Source organism: Malania oleifera, chromosome 9, assembly GCF_029873635.1.
Source record: "Malania oleifera isolate guangnan ecotype guangnan chromosome 9, ASM2987363v1, whole genome shotgun sequence".
Lineage (NCBI taxonomy): Eukaryota > Viridiplantae > Streptophyta > Magnoliopsida > Santalales > Ximeniaceae > Malania > Malania oleifera.
This window is the reverse complement of record NC_080425.1, coordinates 82775724-82799511: the sequence shown is the minus strand read 5'-3', so window position 1 is coordinate 82799511 and position 23788 is coordinate 82775724. Positions and strand designations below refer to the sequence as shown.

At 38.0% G+C, this 23788-nt stretch overlaps 1 protein-coding gene across 1 annotated transcript; it reads right to left on the bottom strand.

Moving 5' to 3' along the window:
• Positions 1 to 257: 257 nt before the first annotated feature.
• Positions 258 to 20642, bottom strand: LOC131164915 (uncharacterized). The gene is made up of 6 exons (XM_058122458.1): positions 19460 to 20642; positions 3629 to 3681; positions 1780 to 1867; positions 1574 to 1672; positions 793 to 920; positions 258 to 712 (listed from the first exon to the last, which is right to left on the bottom strand). Exons 1-6 carry the CDS (start codon positions 20138 to 20140, stop codon positions 670 to 672), a joined length of 1092 nt encoding a protein of 363 aa, XP_057978441.1. The 5' UTR covers positions 20141 to 20642; the 3' UTR covers positions 258 to 669.
• Positions 20643 to 23788: the final 3146 nt, after the last annotated feature.

The following is a 23788-nucleotide window of genomic DNA, read 5'->3' as shown; positions in this document are numbered from 1 at the left end:
CTTTAAGACCTGGCTCCGAGTTCAACCCTTAGCATTAGAAATAGCGTCAGGCTCATTTGACTCAGCCTTACCCTTAGCCTTGCACTCAGTCTTACAGTTCTTTTGATACACACTGAGGACACTTATTAGTCGCAGCATAAATTCAAGGAGAAAAAACAAAAAATTTGGGGGTCACAACGCCAATAATCTGTTTATTTTTTCAAAAAAATTATTATTAATTTTTTTAAACATTACTCTTGCATGCTATAAACCAAAGATTTGAGATCCACAATATGACTTTCTTGCAAAGGCTAAATAGGGTTATATCCACAAGACCAAAATATCAACTTAGGCTCATAATGCATGCCAACAAGAGAGCCATCACAAATTCCAACGGGCACTAAGGTTTTCCACCGGTTAGAAGAAAGGGCAAAACTTTGGCTAAAAGTATTAGACCCATAATGTGCAGATTTGACTTCATCAGCATCTACTAGAACCTATAATGAAAATTGAAAAGACAATTGCAGCCATGATCCTCTTTTTTTTTTTTTTTTTTTTTTAAAAAAGTGGACAACCCAAGAACCATATACAACCTTCATAAGAAGGTCGGCAATTCTGGGCGTTGGATATACATGACTCCTCATCTTGGTGAATCCACAGCTGTGGTTAGAAGCGGATCTGGCAGTGCAATCAGTTGGAACTGGAACACGATCTTAGTTTCCCATTTTTTTGCCTGCATGTGGACACGAAATTGATGATTACTGGGACGAAATTATAGAAAAATTACTGATGTGCATTAGATTAATGACTGACCAAAAAGAATCCTTCTTTTCCTGAGCTAAAAAATCCTCAAATGAAATATTAGCGAATTCTGTATCTGTGCTTTCCACTAGCTCGCCTGATTTGGCCTTCAACTCCATGCAGGCACCAATTTCAAGCATCTTCAATGTATGAACAGGAAAAAGAGAAGACGAAGAAGAAAAGGTAGCCAAGGGGTTAGATTTGCTACTGTATGTATATATGTATGTGTGCACGTTATGGTCCATCTAATTTGGTTAAAAACTTGAAATGGCAGTAAAAAGCAATTTCCAAGATAAATAACAGGAGTAAGAAAGTAAAGAATATTTTTTATTTATTTCATACCATAACTAGAAAGAAAGAGGCTTTCTACAGAAATAAAGGGAGGGCAAATAAAAAGCAATGACTACTACATCTCCACTCTTTGATTCCATCCCTAGGGAAATGGGTTGGTGTGAAGGTAATCATTTCTCCAATTATTGGAAGCAACCAACCTCTCACAGCTTGCTGTGTCCACATAAAAGAACAAATACAAGGCAACAAATTTTTTATTTTAATTTTTTTTGGCAGTCTCTTGGTATGGGACAATATTATCATGTGGCTTTTGTCAAGATCTTTGGAAACAGAGCTCACATTGAAGCTTGTCATCAAGTATTAGGTGTCTTCTTAATTGGCTTCTATAATAGCCATATTTTGCGACAATAAAAAAGCAGCCGCAAAACCAATTAACACGAATCTATATTTAAATGCTCTCATCAAATATCCTACACCTGAACACAAAATAAGGAAATAATACCTTCTTGTAGGCTGGTGAGAGCTTAAGCTGCTGTTGGAGCCAGTTATAAACAAATGCATCCTCTTCTAATCTCTTTTGTTCTAATTCTAGCTTATATATCTGAAGATATCAAAGAATATATTGATCTTCAAAGGCAACCAATATGCTTAATACAATCTGCTTGTCATAATAAGCCAAAGATTTGATAAGTTGGTTCAATCACCAACCTGTTGACGAAGCCGGTCAAATGAAGATCTGTCTGCCTTGAATAGAAGAGCCTTTGTTATGGTGAACTTGCGCTGGATGACCTCAGACCTGTCGTCACAACCATAACAAATGAATTGAAAATTCAGTATCACTTCCCTTTTTGATCAGATTACTTCAATATAATAAATAACAAACTTGAGATGCTATCATGCAGAAGGAACTCTTGTCATGGATAAACGATAAACAACATTCAACATCCCAAAATAACTCAAAAAATAAATTAAAATAAAATAAGGAAAATGGTTGGAGAATAAAATAAGAGGAATAGAAGCATATTTTGTCATCTAAAAATGATCAATGCTTAGAACAATACAAGAAATCCATAGGTGTTAAGTCTACTTAGTCATTTTGTTAGGAGGAATATTGGATAAAAGATTAAATTTGATGGTAAAAAAATTCATAACACTAGTAGTTTCGATACATGGATCTACTATGCAAGCTAAAGGAGAAATTGAAGATGTGATACATGAGTTCTAGCATGTCTGGGAAAATGAAGAAGTGCTTTATGTGTGTTGTCTGATTGTAACGTTAAAATTAAAAAACAAGCTCCTACATGGATCAAAATATTGGACAATAAAGAAACAACATATACAAAAAGTAAAAATTGCTGAAATGAGGATGCCAAGGTAGATGAGTGGTATAAACCCCAAAGGTAAATTAAGAAATGAACACATCAATGGTAAATTATGCATAGTAGTCGTAGCAAATAAGTAAAGGACAATTAAGATGGTTTGGGCACTCACAATGTCAACCAAATAACACAACAGTGAGGAGGATTGGTTACTTAATGTTATAGCAGTAGGACAGGGATGTGTAGACCTAGAATATCTTGGATTGAGATAGTCAGGACTTGACATCACTACAAGTTTCGAAGGACATTGACCTAATCATGCCGAATGCTGGAAAAGGTTCATGACCCACCCAAACGAGACTAAGGCTTGATGGCTGTGGTTGTTTTTTGTATACATTGCACATTACACTACACACACACACAGGGAGGCAAAGTTGGATATGTAATAAACATAAGCAATGAATTTATACGATAACTACTGATGAATAAACTAAAGCTCTATTGCAATAGTGACAATAAATACTTAATAAATATATAACTTCTATATAATACTTATTGATGAGCTCTTAATTGATAATTTCAAAATTTATCAATCAATACCAAAAATTTTCATTGGACTAATTTATACTGATCCTAATTAGTTAAGGATAGGCTAACTTCCAATTTAAGTCAATAACAAAAAAAAAATAAAAAGGAAGGAAAAATCAATACAAAATATATTATTATTATTATTATGTGCTTTTATTGAAGTACATATTTAACTGTCCTACCTGCTAAAAGAGAAGAAAATTGAATACTAAAGTACTCGCATGTGACAGCTTTGTGTTTAAAATCTTATAATTATGCACATAAGAATTGTCATCAAATAAATACCTCTACCATTTAATATCTTCTAAACTAAATAAAAAGTACAGGTACATAATTGCAAAGTTAAACCACCATTTTACGTCCCAAATAAAGTTTTAAATTCATTACTTCTTTTAATAAAGTAAGTAAAATTAATGATTCATGAATTGGATTCAAATATTAAAATAACATTTAAAATCCATTTATAACAAACCCATGCATGACACAGGAATGAAACTGGCCACAAACTATTTATCTAGGTAACATATTTAACGAAAAGCTTGTTCATATTTGTGGATTGGGGTTGAAACACGAATCACAATGATTATGTAACAAGCAGCTACAGAGCGAAAACACATAAATAAGCTTTATGCAGAGAATTTAGAACATACTTGTGCAGTAGCTCGCTTCTAGCTTCAATCAAGCAATTGGCAAACTGTCCAACCTGCATATTAAATAACATGGAGAATTATTTTATTTCACTGATACTTTATTATTTTGATGGTTTTTTGTAAGAAAGTATGCATTTCATCTGCAGTTTACTAAACATGTTAAGCCTGCCCAGTCAATAACTAAAGGAACCATTTTGGTCTACCTGGCATGTGAATGTGGTTCTTTCCTGTTTCCAAACAAGCTGAAAGATGATTTCATATTGGAAGCCAAATGTGCTATCATAGTCAGAGCGACAACATGTTAAATAGATTTATTTCTTGTTTATCACATCCTCCCCCCCTGCAGATCCGCGCAGCAGATCCTCTATAAGTGGAAACATAAACAAAACAAAGAATTTCCAGACAAGGCATAACCATACACTAACAAAGGGCCGTTCTCATTCACTGGTACTGTAAACACCATGTTTCTTGAAATATTAATTAAATAGTCATCCCTTTTCACTTGTAGTGTAAGCACCATGTTTCTTGAGATGGTGGTTAAAAAAATAAGAAATTAAATTAAGGCGGAACAGAAAACTTGTCTAAATTTCTCAGTCAAGGTACATCGGGAGGTCAAAGGAATTAACAGATCATAGCAATATATTATCCACAATCAGCAACTCTCTTCCCGGATTCTTCATATCCAACACCCTTGTTAACTTTTTCATGCATAATCATATTCGAGGTAGTGGACAACTGCACATGTTCATAGAAAGTTTCAAGCTTGTCTTGGTCTAGTTTGAAGAATCTCCATCACAGAATAGATTCCACAATAATTAGTCTTGGACAGTTGATAAGTGAAAATGGATGTACAGAAACAAAAAAAGACCACACCTAAAATCCGGGTTAAGTTCTAATTGTTCAAGTTAACTCTGTAGCAATAAGCTCAGCTAAAGTGTTAGGGAGTGACAATGTAATGGGGAAAATGGGGAGTGAGATACTGCTATAATTGTATTCTCCAGGAATTTGGAATGAATATATGATTATATATGTTATTGTTTGTATGATTATTCTCTTGTAGTTGAATAATACAAGTAGTCCTTTTCATTGTGGTGTTTTGTTGCCTTGGATTGTGATGACTCTAATTGTTATAGTCTTATTTGGTGTATAAGAATATATTGTTCGTGTGATATTCTATTGTTCCTTGGTTTTCTTAAGTATTGAGACTCACCAGGTGCTCGTGATTGCAGGCTTGAACGTGTGAGACTTGGTTGACTTGTCGAAGGAGAGCTCTCAACGAGTGCCACACGGCCCTTACTTGAGTCCCATTTTGGGGGTCTGTGACAGTTGGTATCAGAGCATAGTGTGTGCGAGCACCATGAGTGGTAATATGAGAAATAAGTCAAGAAAAGTGGAGCGCATTGAGGCGCTTGAGACGAAACTTGTAACCCTGAAGAGAACGTGCAGTGAACTCCAAGGGTTGGTGGCAACATTGATAAGAGAGAAAAGCGTGCCAACAGAGCTTGAGGCCACTGAAGAAAACCCTAGAGACAATCTCTATGGGGTATCAAAAGTTGTAGAGAGACTTGAGGAACTTGAAAAATTCATTCCACGTGTAAAATCCCTGGAGAAACGGCCAAGAGAGCTTGAGGCCTTCCAGAAGAGTATCGAGCAGTTGGAAACCTTTAAGAGTAGGCTGGAACATATTGAGGGCATATTGCCATCTCTTTCGTCCCAACGGGGAGAGCTAATAGAGCTTGAGGCCTCCTTACGGGAGCTAACAGATAATTTTGATTTTCTTGCGGAAGATGTTAAGGAGTCCATTATTGCTTTGAAGGAAGATTTGAAGGAGATGGGCAACGTCCAAAGTGCGGTGGTCCAAGTCCAAAGGGATTTAGAAGAGATCACTGTGAAAGTAAATGCAGTGGCACAGATAGCCCGAAGGCCGGTTGCAGATCCAATTGAGAGTTTTCGATTGAAGGTACCGGAACCTAAAAGTTTTGGGGGTATGCGAGATGCCAAGGAGCTGGATAATTTCTTCTTTGATATGGAGCACTACTTCACATGCTCACGAGTGGATCTAGAAGTGGACCGAGTAAATATGACAATGATATACCTGGTAGGGGATGCAAAAGTGCGGTGGAAAACTAAATGGAATGATATTCAGCACAATAGATGTGTTATCAACACATGGTACGGTTTAAATAGGCGTTGAAGACTCAATTTAATTCCGAAAATGTGGAGTACATAGCAAAGTGTAAGGTAATGGAATTGCAACAGACCGGCTCAATAAGGAGCTATGTACGAGAATACCAAGCCTTGATGTTGGACATTATAGACATGACCGAATCAGACTAACTAATTCATTTTCTTTGGGGTTTGAAGACATGGCCAAGGAATGAATTGCGTCGGCAAGGTGCTGGTGATCTCTCTTCTGCCCTTACTGCTGCTGAACGGTTGGATGATTTTTCAGATAATTCTGGGAAGCGAAATTTCCCTACGTCCGCCAATAATGATTCCAGACCCAGTAAAGTGTATAAGCCCACAAATGAGGGAAGGGATAGGGAGACAAATAGTTCTTGGAAAAATAAAAGAGCGCCCATGGTTAAGGAGTGGAGGGGCGAACGAACGGGGGTTGGAGAGCGTCGACCGATCTCTTGTTTTCTTTGCATGGGACCATATCGACTGGCGAAGTGCCCTGAACGTAAGGCTTTGAATGCTATAAAGGCCCTTCGAGGGGAAACCGAAACCCCGACTGCAACTCCCGAAGAACAACCGAATATGGTAGGAGCATTGAGATTTTTGAGGGCATTAGAGCGTCAAGTAATTAACAACAAGTCTCAGGAGAAGGGACTAATGTATGTTGATCTATTTTTGAATGGAAAGAAAATCAAAGCCATGATTGATACAGGGGCCACCCATAATTTCATTGCTGATCCTGAAGCTCAACGGTTAGAATTGCAAGTAGATAAGGATGTGAGCAAGTTGAAAGCAGTGAATTCTCAAGCATTAACCACGGTGGGGGTGGCACCTAAAGTGGCATACCAAATGGGATCATGGTCTGGAATAATTGATTTCACTGTGGCACCCCTTGACGACTTTGATGTGGTATTGGGGATAGATTTTCTTAAAGTGACGCGCTCAATGCCGATCCCAGCTATGGATTGTCTTGTGATAATGGGAAGTGCACCTTGTGTGGTCCCCGCAGCCTACAACAATTTCAATGAGAGGAAGTTGCTTTCAGCCCTCCAATTCAAAAATAGAGTAAAAATGGGAGAATCTTCTTTCGTGGTTCTACCGATAGTCTCAGAAGATGCAGAGGTAGGGAAATATCCACTTGAGATTAAGGAAGTTTTAGAAGAGTTCAAGGAGGTGATCCCGGAACAGCTACCGAGGGTTTTACCACCTCGACAACAGATTGACCACGAAATTGAACTTTTTCCAGGAGTAAAGCCGCCAGCACGTGCCCCTTATCGAATGGCGCCGCCGGAGTTAGCTGAACTTAGAAGGCAACTGAATGATCTTATTGCAGCAGGGTTCATCCGTCCTTCAAAAGCACCTTTTGGGGCCCCAGTGTTATTTCAGAAGAAACAAGATGGTAGTTTGCGCTTGTGTGTAGATTATCGGGCTCTTAATAAGGTGACGGTGCGCAACAAGTATCCCATTCCACTGATTGCTGATATTTTTGACCAGTTAAGTACAACTAGATATTTCACGAAACTGGACTTGAGGTCGAGATATTATCAAGTGCGCATTGTTGAGGGAGATGAACCGAAGACCACTTGTGTCACCCGGTATGGAGCATTTGAATTCCTTGTCATGCCTTTTGGACTAACAAATGCACCCGTTACCTTTTGTTCTCTAATGAATCAGGTTTTTCGGGACTACCTTGATCAGTTTGTGGTTGTTTACCTTGATGACATAATGGTTTTCAGCGCATCCTTAGAAGAACATAAAGATCATCTTCAGAAGGTTTTTCAAAAACTCAAAGAAAATTAGTTATATGTAAAATGGGAGAAGTGTGCTTTCGCTCAAAAGCGTATTAAATTCTTTGGGCATATCATTGAGGATGGCCAGATACGGATGGATTCAGCTAAAGTAAAAACAATCAAGGAGTGGCGAGCACCTACATCCGTTAAAGAACTGCGATCTTTCTTGGGCCTAGCCAACTACTATCAAAAGTTTATAGAGGGCTACTCCACAAGAGTTGTATTGTTAACAAATTTATTGAGGAAGGGGGTACTATGGGGGTGGTCAGAAAAGTGTCAATCAGCATTCGTTGAATTAAAGGAAAATATTGTAGGAGATCCTGTGCTAATCCTTCTTGATGTGACAAAGCCGTTTGAAGTGCAAGTACATGCCTCAGACTTTGCATTAGGGGGAGTTCTCTTGCAGGAAGGACATCCAGTTGCTTTTGAAAGTAGAAAATTATCGGGTGCCGAATGGAACTATACAGCACAGGAAAAGGAGCTTCTCGCAGTGGTACACTGTCTTCGGGTGTGGAGGCACTATCTCTTGGGATCCAAATTTGTGGTAAAAACCGATAATGTGGCAGTTACTCACTTTTTGTCACAACCTGGACTAACGTCAAAGCAAGCCCGTTGGCAGGAGAAGCTAGCTGAATTTAATTTTGATTTTGAATATAAAGTAGGGAAGACGAATGAAGTGGCCGATGCCTTAAGTAGAAAAACCGAATTGGCAGCATTGAAACTCATCAGTCATCTATCAACTAGTAGGGTGGCGTTACCTTCGAAGAATCTTATCAAGGAACATTTAAGTACAGACCAGCAGGCGCAGTCACTAAGCAAACTAATAGAAGAAGGGAAGACACGACAATTCTGGGTAGAAGATGGACTGATAATGACTAAAGGCAGGAGAGTCTATGTGCCCAAAGCTGGAAACTTGAGGAAAACCTTACTAAAAGAGTGTCATGATACGTTGTGGGCTGGTCATCTGGGATGGCGAAGAACTCAGGCATTGATTACACGGGGGTACTATTGGCCGAATATGTAAGATGATGTGATGAGTTATACCAAAACTTGCTTGATCTGTCATCAAGACAAGGTAGAAAGAAAGAAGACCTCAGGTTTATTGGAGCCATTGCTAGTGCCTACTAGGCCATGGGAGAGTGTCTCTTTGGACTTCATTTCCTCGTTGCCAAAAGTAGAGGAGTATGACACAATTTTGGTGGTGATTGACCGGTTCTCTAAGTACGCAACTTTTGTACCAGTCTCGAAGCCATGTTCAGTAGAGAAGACAGCTCAGCTATTCTTCAAGCATGTGGTGAAATATTGGGATGTTCCAGAAAACCTAATCAGTGATAGGGATGTTAAATTCACGGGGGGATTTTGGGGTGAACTATTTCGCTTGATGGGTTCAAACTTTAATCTCTCCACCAGCTATCACCCACAGACAGATGGTCAGACCGAACGTTTTAATGGGATGCTAGAAGAATACTTGCGACATTTTGTTCATTCCAATCAGAAGAATTGGGTTACTTTACTGGACACGGCACAATTCTGTTTCAACTCTATGAAATCTTCTGCGACTAATAAAAGTCCTTTTAAGATTGTGACAGGTCAACAACCGACTCTCCCGCACACTCTAGATGGTCCATACAAAGGAAATTGCCCAAAAGCATACCAATTCACAAAAAATTGGTTGCAAAATATCGAAGTCACCCGACCTCAGTTAGAAAAAGCATCGAAGCGCATGAAGAAATGGGCTGACAAAGGGAAACGACCACAACAATTTGAAGCTGGAGATCTAGTTCTTGTAAAAGTGCCGCCGAAGACATTTCGATTTCTTCGCGGCAAAGATAAAAGGCTATTACGCCGTTACGAAGGTCCAATCAGAGTGATCGAGAAGGTGGGACATGCATCTTATCGGCTTGAGCAACCCGAGTGGATGAAAAGCCACAGACGTCTAGTCCATCCCGTGTTTCATGTAAGCAATTTAAAGCCATTCCACACAGATGAAGCAGATCCGCACCGACAAAAGTTAAGGAGATCAACAATTTCCAGAAAGCAGCCTGTCAACAAGGAAGTCCAAGAGATCATTGCAGACAGAGTCGTCAATGCAGAAGGTCGTCAACAACAACAATTTCTAGTTCAATGGCTGGGGCTGGGGGAAGAAGAGAATAGTTGGGAAAAGGAAGAAAACCTTCAACATGCCATACAAAAGATTTCAGAATTCAGAAATTCGTAGTCAACGACATCTACTTCGACATCAGCAGAGTGAAAAGCCCTTCTACAACACATCGACGAGGACGTCGATAAAATGAGTGGGGGAGGATGTTAGGGAGTGACAATGTAATGGGGAAAATGGGGAGTGAGATACTGCTATAATTGTATTCTCCAGGGATTTGGAATATATATATGATTATCTATGTTATCGTTTGTATGATTATTCTCTTGTAGTTGAATAATACAAGTAGTCCTTTTCATTGTGGTGTTTTGTTGCCTTGGATTGTGATGTCTCTGATTGTTATAGTCTTATTCGGTGTATAAGAATATATTGCTCGTGTGATATCCTATTGTTCCTTGGTTTTCTTGAGTATTGAGACTCACTAGGTGCTCGTGATTGCAGGCTTGAACGTGTGAGACTTGGCTGACTTGTCAAGGGAGAGCTCTCAACGAGTGCCACACGGCCCTTACTTGAGTCTCATTTTGGGGGTCCGTGACACTAAGCTTTATTTAGTTGCTCCAGGAGAAAATGTTAATGGCCATTATGTGGAAATCCTTTAGGAAGGAGATACCTTAGTTAGGATTATATATGAAAGATTGAGATCTGGTGATACAACCAGATTATATTCATTTAAAGATATCAACCATGCTTTCCATTTCTGATCTTGGCAAAGCTATGCTCAGTTTTGTCAAGATCTCTTTTACTTGGAGAAGAGCATATATAAAATTGATTTTTTTTTTTTCATTAAAAAAAAAAGAAAACATGCTGAAATATGAATTTTGCAGACATTGATCGCAGGGAACATTTGGGTGCAGTATTTAGGTGAAGTTTGTCAAACAAAAGATTTGTAGTTTTTTACCTGCCATTCTTATATCAACTGTCAACTTCCAGAGATCAATTCTCCATAATACATTTAAAAAAAAAATGCTGAAATATAAATTTTGCAGACATTGATTGCAGGGAACATTTGGGTGCAGTATTTAGGTGAAGCCAGTCAAACAAAAGATCTTAGTTTTGTACCTGCCATTCTTATATCAACTATTGACTTCCAGAGATCAATTCTCCATAATACATATCGTCAGTACTTTCACATGTCCTAAAAAGAGCATGTGCAGAAACATCGCATATAGGAGAGGACAAGAGAATAACAGGGGGAAAAAAAACAAAAGCAAAGCAAAACAAAACAAAACTAACAAACCCTGGTTGAAAAAACCTCTCTTTAAAGCCTTCCCTCCATAATTGATAGAGCTTTGTAATTCCCGCAGATCTTTATTCGATTTTCTTATAGCTCCATCCAATCAAACTTCATTCTTGCCTGGATCAGCCATCCAAAATCCCATTCCATCCAAAAGATTTTGAACAGCAACATCGTGCTCATCAATCTTCTCCAAAAGAGTAGGTAGCATTCCATCCTTACAATGATTACTCAACAGCCAAATTCTCACCCAATCCCCCCTCTGAAAAATAGAAGCATCATCTAAACCCTTTCAAGCGGAGAAGGGGGTACACATAAAAAATATCCCCCAACACATCAGAAGAGTTGTACACATAATCCAAAATTTCATGAATTTCATCCAACAAAAAACCACTGTCACATGCAAAATCAACATCAAAATCCTTATCCTTTTCTGAGATATCCCTTTCTCACTCCCCACCTCCCTGACAAAATTTTTTTTTTCTCCTTCAGAATTTGATTTTTTCCCTTAATCTATGTCAGACTTAGTGCAATTTTAAGATTCTTCAACTAAAAAATTCTCAGCATCATCTATTTCTAAAAATTTGCCGCACCACATCCATTTCCTTCCTTTCCCCTCCTTCCTCGCTGATTGACAATTGTACACTTCATATCAACAGCTGTATTACATCCATTTCCATTCTGTAAATTCCCAGTCAAGACGCGAACCATTGTCAAGACTCTCCTCACTTTTTCCTCCATCTGACTGCATTTCCTGCTCCACCTGAGAGATTTCCCCTTTCGTATCTTTGGCTAAATTTTCCTTTCTCAAGCCATCACCGCCATCCAAACAGTCCTGGTCATGCTCATCTCTTAAACATTGGTTCTTGCTATATGAATCTTCCTGGGCCTCCCTACTGCATGAAACCCCACTAAAAGAAACCCCCTTGGCCCTTGTAAGAAAGTTGATCAGACCCATATAACCCAGCTCCAGCATCTGGAATATAGGCCTGGCTATTAGATTGGCCCATCTAAGAAGAGGAAGAGCCCTCTTTTCTTTTTCAAAAAAAAAAAAAAGAGTCTGACCCTTTAACACAATGGGCCTGTTCAAAAGCCAGGCCCATCTTTAATTATAAAGGGGCTCCTCCTTTATCAAATAACTGGCCAAAGTTAAGTACAATCAATAAGCTCCTCGGCCAAATCTTCATCGCCCCATCTTCCCCAAAAAAACACTAGCCGCCTCTACAATCTTAGCAACTCCAGTAAAAAATCTAGAACTGATCAAGAAACGATGGCTTCTGGCACTGAATCCATCAATTGCCACTCACCACCACATTGTGAGCAAATATGTCCTTTCCCTGTTGCCACACTTTGACTCCATGGCAAATTGCTACTTTTACATCCTTCATCTTCGACGTTCTTCACAGCTGCCACCACCTAACCCCATGGTGGTCAATGATCTCACTGCATACCTTCATCTTTGCCACCAGCCTCATAATGGAGATCCCTAGCCAACTCACAGAATTCATTTCCAAAACTTCACCACCCATCCCTAACCAATACCCGCACATTCCCCAGATGAACAATAGGAAATTCTCTTCCCAACCAATTGTCCATTAATTCATTTTCAAAACTTCACCACCCATTCCTAACCAATACCGCATATTCCCCAAATGAACAATAGGAAATTCTCTTCCCAACCAATTCAAAATGGACAATCAATCAGAAAACCAATTGGCAGCAGCTGTAGGAAACCACACCCACCTGTTATTATTCTGATTGTGTTTCAGTGTGAACAGATATAGATTCTCCTCCACTTAGTCCAACCTCAGATCGAAGGTATTCCCTTAGATCTGAATTGAATGCTTACGCATCTCCACTGGCATTTTCTATTGGTTCAACATCGCAATCCTTTGAGAGAGAACAAAGAAAATTTCATGAGAGAAAGAGCATACTCCTATTAGAAAAAAACCATCTGCTTTTTAAGGTTGGAGCATACTGATAAATAACTAGAGTGTTATAATGAGCAAGAAAAATTAAAAGTGTAAACCATCCCCAATTGTTAAATCTCTTTCATCATCTTCTTGCTCCCTAAACTTTGGCCAAATTGCACATTGCTCCATTTAACTCCCTGAAGTTTCAAAAAGTTGCAATGCCATCCCTCAGCCCATTTGACAGGTCACAGCCATCACCCCATGTGACCAACATGAAAGTCTATAATCCCAAATTCCCCCTTTGTTCTTTCTATCCTTTTCAAAGCATTTTTAGCTGTGCACTTGGTAACGAAGAAGAAGAAGTAGAAGAAGAACTGCTGAAAGATGAATAAGAAAATATGCTGTTTTCACTTTTCTTCAGGACCAATCAAGAGTAAAGAACTTCCCAAATCTCTGAAAAAACCTCAACAATCACTCTGTGATCATGAAAAGAATTAACAGAAAACTACAATACAAAAGCTGTCAAGCTCCTTTGCTGCCAATATCTTCTTTTTCACAATCATTTCCACCATTGATGTCTGAAACCGCCATAAAGATCACACAAATGCTTCATCACAGAACTATCCTTTGCTTTCCCTTCCAGGGGCATAACACCCATTTCAGAACTGCTGCTCTTCTTCAGCGAGCTCCATACCCTGGTGAAAATGGGCATGCTGAGACTCATTGGGTGAGTCAGAATTAGAGAGATTATGAGAAGAGGGAAGAGTGCATCTTTCATTCTCCACGCTTCCCTTTCATTTTGCTGCTAAACCCCCCCCCCCCCACACACACACACACACGGATGGGAGTGTTATTCTAGCAAAGTCATAACAATCACCTAGAAATAAGTCCAAAGCACCCGTCAACTCCATCATTTTCAAATTTTAAAAATTGCGAAAAAAAAAAAGGGGGAAAAAGTAACTTTGTCTGATCCTCTGGCTGTGTGCATGCAGGTGGCAGGATGGCTTAAACTTAAAGCCACCCGATGCAGAGTTCACATGTATTTGAGGGGACGCTTGCGCTACCCTGCAATTGCCCATCTCGCTGCAGAACCCATTCAGCAAGTTTTGAGACTTCAAATCTAGAAAAGGGATGACGAAATCTAAGAAAAAGGATACCTATTAGAAGAAACAAACGGAAGCAGAGAATTTATACCCTTTTACCTCCTCTTCAGGGGTGAATTATCTTTTAAATAGTAATTAATGTCTCGATAGCCAAAAATAATAATAAAATTCATAAACTATTTTGAAGAAGAAGAGCCTAATGCCACAGAGCAGACAAATGTCCTAATCAGAGCTATAAAATATTTTTCAAAAATAAATTTTAAAAAAATTTAAAACGTGAACAACCAACTAAATCCATCCAATGGTCAAATCCCAATCAGTTCATGGAACTCCCTCCTCCCCCCACCCCACTTTTTACTCCACGCAAATAATGTCCTGATTTTTTTTTTCGGACCTGCAAAGAAAGTTTATCAAAGGGCATCAAGGGGGTGCTCTTTAATAATGTCTTGAATTTTATCCTGTGAATATTTTTTGCTGATAAGTTTATTGTTGAAACTTTTTTTTTGAAAGGTGATAATATTGAACTCTTCACTACACGGATACACAAAGATATGTACAACAGGAGGAAGAGAAGTGAGTTGTAATTAGAAGGAATCATCCCCAGACACTGAGATGTCTGTTTTGAAGACCATATAAGAATGTCAAATACACCTAAAAAAAGGTTAGAATCTTTACAGGCCAACTAAATCGTGCATTTCCACATGAATTTAAGGGAGTTGCTGCTCTTACTGAAGACTCAATGATGGACTTTCTGTGAAGGGGTCAACTAGTCATTAAGAAAAGGCTGAAGAGTTCACAGTTCTGGCTCAGATGGAAAGAATTGAAGAGTAGTCATCAATGGATTCTTATGCTTAACAACATCTGGGAAGGAGAATTTCTGTTCATTGTAGGAAAAGATGGACAGGTGGTAATTGGAAATGTTCAGATAAGCAAAACTGCATAAAAGGTGTCCAATGAGAGCCGAACTGAGGACAGGTGGCAACAGGTTCCAAGACCAGCATGAGCTGAATGAAAATGGAACACGTGAGAGAGCTGGAGCTTGAATTGATTGTCCACACGAGAAACTTATGAAGAGAGAGAAAGGGAATTTGGGATTCGATACATGTGTTTTGATATTGGATGACAGCTCATCTTTCTAAGAGCTGAATGGATTCAGGGATGACATTGCAACTTTTTTGAAACTTCAGGGGAGTTAAATGCCATGAAATGAATTTTAGGAGTAATGTGCAACTCGGCCAAACTTTAGGGAGTTACTATGTAATCTACACTTTTTAATATTTAAAATTAAGTAGTTCAATACTTCAATCACAATGGCTGCACTACTAGGATATTCAGAACCATTTTACAAACATTTTATCTTTATCAACTTCAAGATCAACCAATCACCCAGAAGCTGCCACTGAAATTACAAGTTCATTAAAGTATGAACTTTGTAGAATGAAGCCTAAAGTATGTATGTTTTACCACAAAGTCGCAAACCATTACTATTGGCATCTTTGTAGAATGAAGCTTAAAGTATGTATGTTTTACCACAAAGTCGCAAACCATTACTATTGGCATCTTCATTATAAGTTCGACATAAGCAATGTAAAAATATCCTCCAATAAAACCTGAGTTAAAGAATATAGAAGCACAAAACAAACTTGCCATGTGAGAGAGAACAGGTGGATAAAAATTCACAGTTGAATAAAATGGTGGTGGAAAATACAATTCCATGGCTCAATACCTCAAGGCAGGGGCTTGGCAGGCTTCAGGCAGGCCTACAGCTCTTGCCAAAGAAACTTGTTCAGGAAGAAGAAATAAAAAGGTGAAAAAAAGGAACTTCGTTTTTTCTTTTCTTTTCTGGGATTGGGGGGCAGGGGGGGAGGGGTAAATGGTGGGGTGGTTGTTGTGCTGGTAGAGGGTCAACAGGGGCAACAAAGACTTTCCAGGCATTAGGTAAGCGGTAAGCCAAATGAGATCTACTAAAGGCTGACCAGGTGAAGGCTCACCAAGGGGCAGGAGCCAATTATCTTGTCCTTCTATGTGCTCCACAGCTCTTACTAGAAGAGGAGGACAGTACATATCTCCCACAGAAGAGGATGTCCAAACATTTCCATCCCCATTGTTGGAAAGTGTGAAGGCTGTCCTTCCCCAAATTAGACTGATACCTTCAAATTCTTAGTATTCTAAGAGGACCAGGACATGTTTCCAAGAATTCTATCACAAATCAATAGGAAGGCATGAACAAATACATGAATTTGTAAAAATAGACAGGTGTGGATAGTCTTCTAAAGGAAATCCTTGAAATTTAATAGCTTCTGAGAAACCCACGAGAATAAACGAATATTAAGATTGTTTCCTCAATAAAAAAGATACATTATCAATTCAATCCACCAACTTAATCCAATGACAACAAGAAAAATCATAAAAATAAATGATCGAATATTACGCATACATATGTACTGTACAGATGTGTGTCCTCCACAAAACATCCAAGAAAGAATGCTAACACAATTCATATCTAGTGCCCAGATAATGACAATTTAAGTCATTTTTTGGGTAAAATTCACTCCTATCTTGTAAAAAATCTTCAAAAGGAAGTCCCATAAAATCCATTTATATGCACCAAAATGCCTTTAGCTTTTAAAAGTTGTGTTGTGAAAACAAAAACATCAACATCCATGCCAATTGCCATACTTTATGCGACTCACAACAGCTGAAACATTCAGGTGGGTGGAAAACCATTCACATTAACATCTACAAAAGCAATTAGTGGACGTGCAAAATGCTGCCAACCCTGAACTCTTGAAGGAAGAGAAGCACATAACAATGACACAACTGTTTGGACTTTTCTATTCACCACCATGCAGACATCTTGACAGTTGACATGCATGCATGCATGCTGATGACACAGTAAGAGAACCATCTTGATATTCATTGTTTACACGACACTAATTTTTCAAAAAAAACAAAAAAAGAGCATATACTTATTTTTCAAAACAACCACTCACATTTCCCTTGATTAGAAACATATATAAAATACTCTTAAATATATACAAGTGACACCACTCAAATTTTTTTAGAACAGTTGCAACACTCTGATTTTTTTTTTCCTCAAAAACATACACATTCTGATTTTTTCTTAGAACACTGAAATTCTCGTTTTTTTTATTAAAAAAAATTCACATTCCGACTTTTGAAAACATACACAACACACTCATTTTTAAAAGCACTCACACACCAGAAACCCTTGGCAAAGAGCAACTTCATTTAGTACTCAAAATTGATTAAGCCAAGTTGATCTTAAATTACATTGGGTTAGCTCCCCTTGGTAATGGTTGAAGGTAGTAAGATTGAGAATCCAAAAAGAATCAGGTTGGTTCCCTGCACAGTTTTGTGTAAACTACGTAACCCTGAGAATGAACAACCGTATGGATTGCAAAGTATTATAACATCTGCAATATGCATTTTTATGTCTCTCTCTCTCTCTCTCTCTCTCTCTCTCTCTCTCTCATGCACACAGAAGTGCGCGCACGCACTTGCAGCCACTATCTTTTTCCCTGAAAATCAAAACTTCACAATATTGGTTCATTTACTTTTTAGATAAAAAGGGAATTTATTGCAAGAGAAGAAAGAAATACAACAAAGAGTATTAGGCATCCATCCCCCACCCCCTCCCCCAGAGAAAAAAAAAGAAAAAGAACAATGATAGGTGGCGGAAACATTTGAGCAATAGGCCCCTCTAAAAAAGCAATTTGTAGGGCACCATAATGAAGCAAGAAAAACCACCCCACCCTAAACCATGCTTGCAGTAGTCACCGCCTCCTTGAAGATTCTCATATTATGCTCCAACAAAATGCACCAAATAATTGCAAAAAATTGTGCCTCTCCAAAAGTCCTCTGCTCCTACTTCTTCCCAAAACCCTTGAACAAAACAAGACAAAAGCTCTTGAAAGAAGGGCAACTCAATGTTTACCAAAAACACCAAATAAGTTATTCCAGGGTCCGGAGGAAGGGATAAGTGAAAACAACTAAGACAAGTTTTCCAACTCAAATAGCAAAATGCACATACATTAGGAGAAAAAGATTTGGTCTTCTTGTGTGAAGCAAGTCATTAATATTGATCCTATTAAGGACTGTATTCCAAGTGAGAACCTTTGTTTTGGAGGAATCTTAGTTTCCTAAATCAGTCCCAGATTGGTTCATTCGAACGATCGCACCTAGTCAATGCATTCAACCAAAATAATAATAAATCAATGAAGAAACACAGATGTTTCCCCTTAGACAATCAAAACTTAGATTCAACTTATGAATTGCCACATCACAAAATAGCAACATTACTCATCGTGTCGTATAACTAATCGTTATTGGATCTACACTAGAATAAAATTAAATGATTTCAAACGAACATCATGGGAAATCAGAAAAGCACTCCTCTTGAACAGCTTGAAACAAACAGATAATGACATCACAACACATCCTTCAGATTACTGCTTACGTAAGGCTCATAAAGATCCCTGAGCTGATTTGCACCTGCACCTTATATAAGCTGAATTCCCAGAATTGCCTTTCCGAAATTTTCACATTATGGTGGGTCATTTCATCCTCAACTACCTTTTTCCTCGTACCAGGATTTCTTCCAGGACTGCCTAAACATAGTATGAATCATGAATATAATGTCATTTCCGTATGAAAATCATGCCTTCACTAGATCAGGGAAAACTATAAAATATCCAGATCCAGAAGGCCAAAACCTCAATTCTAGAAACATTCCTGCACTTGAAATCCACATTCCAACCACTTTCTCACATCCTATGTTGCAAGCTACTCTCATCACAATAGAAATTCTGGGAAATTTGTATTCTGTAATCATCCAATGACTCATGCATCATGCGATACTGAAAGTCTGAAACCATAAATCTCAATGAAACCAGCATAAATTAGCCTCCAAAATTGCAGCATTTCAAAACACCAATTCAACACAACTCAATTAGAGACCTTTCACTTTGAAATGCATGTGATGTAGGACAGGTATTAAAGTTGATATATACAGATAGAGAGAATGCCAAATGGGCGGCCTGGGTTATAGGTGGCCCTCCATCAGCATGGAAAGCCTTCAGTTACTACAATTCTTCAAAAAGAAAAAAAAAAAAAAAAGAGTTTGGAGTGACAAACTTCCACACTTCTTAAGCTTCTCTGAAATGAGAATAAATATGCCCATAAACAGAACGATTCTGATTTTAAACTCCATCTGCATCATTTAACGGGGTTAGTACAAAATCAACGCATCTATGCATACACTATTGCTATCGTATCCATTTGCTAACCACAATACAAAAGAAAACATTTTTTAAAACAATTTTAAGGTCAATATATAAATATCTTCACAAAACAACACAATTAAGGGACAAACAAACAAAAACACTAAAAAACAGACGCAGAACAAGAATTAAGAGGGAGAAGAAAAAAAAACCTGAGCCAGCGTAAGTCCCTTGGACTCGTGACACTTCATAAGCTGATCATACTGCTGCTTGATCTTCCTCTGCGTCGCACTCGACGAAGAGGTGAACGGGTACAAGCAAACCAATTCTTGTTTCTCCTTCGACCGCAAATCAACCCTCTCTTCTTCAGCACCATTGTCTTCTACTCGCAAAGTCGTCGGCGAATTGGGTCTCTTCTTCTTAGCCCTCTTCTTCTTCTTCTTCCCTCTCTGATCATCGCCGCTCTTCCCGCACTCCTCCCCGCCCGAATCGCCTTTCTCCCCATCCGGGTTCGACCCGGTCGAATTCGGGTTCTCGCAGCCCTCGCCATCGGAGAGCGCCGTCCATTTCGACAAACCGGAGGGCAAGATCTCCAGAAGAAGCGATTGGGTCAAGTGGGTCAGGCTCGAAACTTGGGTTTGATGGGTAGTATCTACAATTTCAGGCAGAGAACGTCTGAAGACAGACAAGGCCTTCTGGTTCGGGGTCTGGGTTTGTTCCTCGTCTGCTTTCTTGAGTCTCTTGTAGAGAGAGAGGAAGAAGAGGGCGAAAGAGAGGAGAGAGAGGGTAAAAAAGAGCAGAGGCAACATGGGTTCATCGAGTTGCGAGTGAGGGTACACTACGGCCGGAGAACATAAGAGGGAATGCCATAGAGAGAGTGAAATCGCCGCCATTGATGCGCGTCATAGGCGGAGGAGGTACACCAGGGAAGATAACAAGAAGAGAAGAGAGAGGGAGACAGAGAAGTGAGGAGAGAGAGGGGAATATAACTTTGGTTATGCTCTGCGGTGCGGGTTTTGCCTTACGCTGTTCCTACTTCCTCCTCCATCATCGTATGATGCTTCCTTGAAGTTCTATAGGAAATGGGTACAAGAAGATTAGTGGGGAGTAGAGACTAAAGAGATGTTCTTTGCTTGAAATGAGGAATCAGCGACAACCGTGTGCCGTGGGGAAAGGAGTAGGCTAGTAGCGGAGTACGGTGAGAGCTTTTAGTAGAAGTGGCCAACCTCACAAAGCATCTCATGTGACTCATGTGGCCCAAATTTCACACAACCATTTTTTGGTACAAAAATCTCCTAGATGACTTTGTAGTGATATGGTTTGTTCGGATTAAGAAATGGGATAAGGTACCCCCAAAAAAAAATCACACTTGTTTTCATCGTGAGCAAATTACATGTTTTTCTGTTCTGTTTTCTTTTGTAGTGATATGGTTTGTTTTGATTAAGAAATGGGATAAGGTACCCCCAAAAAAAAATCACACTTGTTTTCATCGTGAGCAAATTACATGTTTTTCTGTTCTATTTTCTTATATATATATATATATATATATAATGAAAAAATCAAGTGATTGTTTTGATGATATTCTACGCAATTACATTCTATTTTATGCAATAAAAATAATTTTTTAGTTTTTTTGATATAAATGAAATTGATTTCGTAATTTTATATTTGCCATAAAAAACCTTATTTTATTCAATTCTCAATCTATTCCATTGCAACGAATCAATGAGCGGGTAAATTATGTTTTACTTTTTAGTGGGAATGACAAATAGTAAAATACAGTAAAAAAATTTAACAGGAAATGAGATATTAAGTGATAAATTCAATCACGCATGCATATCATGTGTAAATGTGTAATTGGGAATACATGATGTTAACCCTTGCTTGTCAAACTTTAATCTTTACATATTTTTTTTATACTAATTTGTGCACATGAAATAGATGGCATACATTCAAATATTTATAATTGCAAGAAAGATTGTTGTAAACTTGCTATTCTAAAGGGATTATCTTTTTTAATAAATACTTTATTTTAAAATTTAAATATATCATAATATTGATATATTAAGTAAAAACCAAGAAGAAAATTCAATAAATCCTACATTTGGAAATTATACATTAACAACTTATAGTAAGTGCCTATCATACATACAAAAAGCCTAATATAAATGACCAAGAGATTGTTTTGGATAGTAACAAAGTTGTTAGCTCTAGAGAAGTCCATAGGTGAACACCAACTAAATCCAAAAGTTCAAATTTCTTGGGTCTTATGCCTAATTATGTATATAAGTGAAATTCTTAACAATCTTATCCTTATTTGTAAGTTCCAACTACTCTCCCTCAAATGAATATATTCTTTATCATTTTATGTGTCTAATTTGACCTCTTTCCATTTAGTGGAAATCACCTCCCTCGTGAGAGCAAACTCAATTCTCCAACAGTGCTCACGTGGACCTCTCCCCCTGAGTGAAAATTGTCTCTCTCATGGGAGGAAGTCCAATTCTCCAACAATTTCAAGTGGGTCTTACTCTTGCACCTTACATGCCTTGGATTACATTTTATGTGCTTTCAAACCAAACTTACTTCTCACCTATTAACTCTATTCAGATCCATATTTCAGGCCTAGATGATCCTTATTGGCATTGAATACACACTTAGTCCCCAAACTAATGTCGCACACCCAAAGTTATAAATTGTCGGCTCTAATACCACTCATTAGTATTGGAGGAGTCCATAGGTAAACTTGATATACATAGGTGAGCACCAATTTGACAAAAAACTTAAACCTATTAAATCTTGGGCCCAACCATGTATATAAGGAATCATCTTTCAGTTTCCTTTTTCAATATAGGATAAATTCACAAGTGAAATTCTCAATAAAAACTCTACCAAATTTAAGCATAAAATTGTAAACACCCCATTTTGTCCGGGACTTATATAACATAGTTTGTGTTTTTAGGTTTAATTTCAGTACCCATTTGGGTCTTTTCCTAGTCCAATTTTGAAATTGTACATGGGTATGTAAAAAAATCATTAATACGGTGAAAATTAGAAAATGCATGAAAAAAATGAATACATGGAAATTAAAAAAAAATACATGAAAAATGAAAACAAAAACAAAAAAAAACAAAAATTTTTAAAAAGGGTTTCTCCATGCTTGCACTTGCACTTGCACACACACACATAGAAGAGAATTTCAGTTAGAAAATCAGGATTAAGAACTGATTGGTTTTTAAATTTGATTGAACAATTTAAAATTGATTAATCAATTTAATTAAAAAATTAGTTTTAAGTTTGATTGATCAATTTAAAATTGATTGGTCAATCAAATTTAAATCAAGGTTCTTTCCTTAACCTAAAAATAGAGAGATTCAAAGATTTGTTGGGGAAGAACAATTGGAGAAAAATTGGGTGGCAATAGAAGAGAGGAATTGCTTATTGAAAAATAAATTTTGAGAAAGAATTGTGAGGAGAAGGCTGAGTGATTGAGATTGAGGAAGTGAAGAAAGATCGAAGACCAAAAGACTTAAATTGCCAAAAAAAAAGAGAGAGGAAAAACTTGGCAGTGGAGGTTTAGAAGAGTTCGAACAAAGGAGGAGCAAGATAGTAGATTCATAACAGAGGTTGGTTTTTTAAATTTTGTGTTAGTAAGTCTAATTTATTTATTTTTTCAAATTTTAGGCGTGTTTAAAAAAAATTGAATTCTGTAATTTTAAATTTGAACAAATCCTTGAACATAAGTCAATTTTAAACCAAATAAACTTGAGAATTCCTTTGGAATCATCTAAAGAGGCTAGGGTATTTGACACAAACCCGAGAGTTTAAATCCAAAAACTCAAACCTGAATACTCCTAGATCTGACCCGAAGACCCGAAGACCCGAGTTAACTTGACCTGGGTCCGAGTCAATTGACCCAAAGACCCAGGACCCGACCCTGGTCTAGATCTACTGACTTGTTGACTCGAACCCAATTGACTTAAAAACCTAAGAGCCTAACTAATTAACTCAAAAACCACATCCCCATTTTGAACTAGCTTAGCTCAAACCTCATCAAAGCCATGTACAAAGCCTAAATACAAATTGAGCTTAGCCTAGTAAACAAAGCCCAATTATCCCAGCCTTTGGCCCAAATGCAATTTAGCCCAAATTAACCTAGGTAGATTAATCTAACCTTGAATCCTTGGGGTCTGTTTGTTTCTCAAGAAACTCTAAGAAAATCAAAGAAACTTTAAAGAAAATTCACAAATCAACCAAATAACTCAAAAAATAAGAAAATATTAAAGAGAGCTTATCTTTAGGAGTCCAAGTTCAGATCCAAAAGCAGAGAGTTCAAAGCTCTCTACTTGTATTTTCCTTGTTTGTGAGACCTGTTGTAATATATGGCTCATACGTTAAGTAAAACGCATGTACAATCAGAAAACATAGTAGAAAACAACAGTTGTGGCTTGCAGGAGCAAATCGTTAACAGTTTGGCTCAATAACTCAGCGTTGGTTTTCAAATTTTGAATTTGGAAAGTTGTACTAGTTGGGTTTCGGGGGAA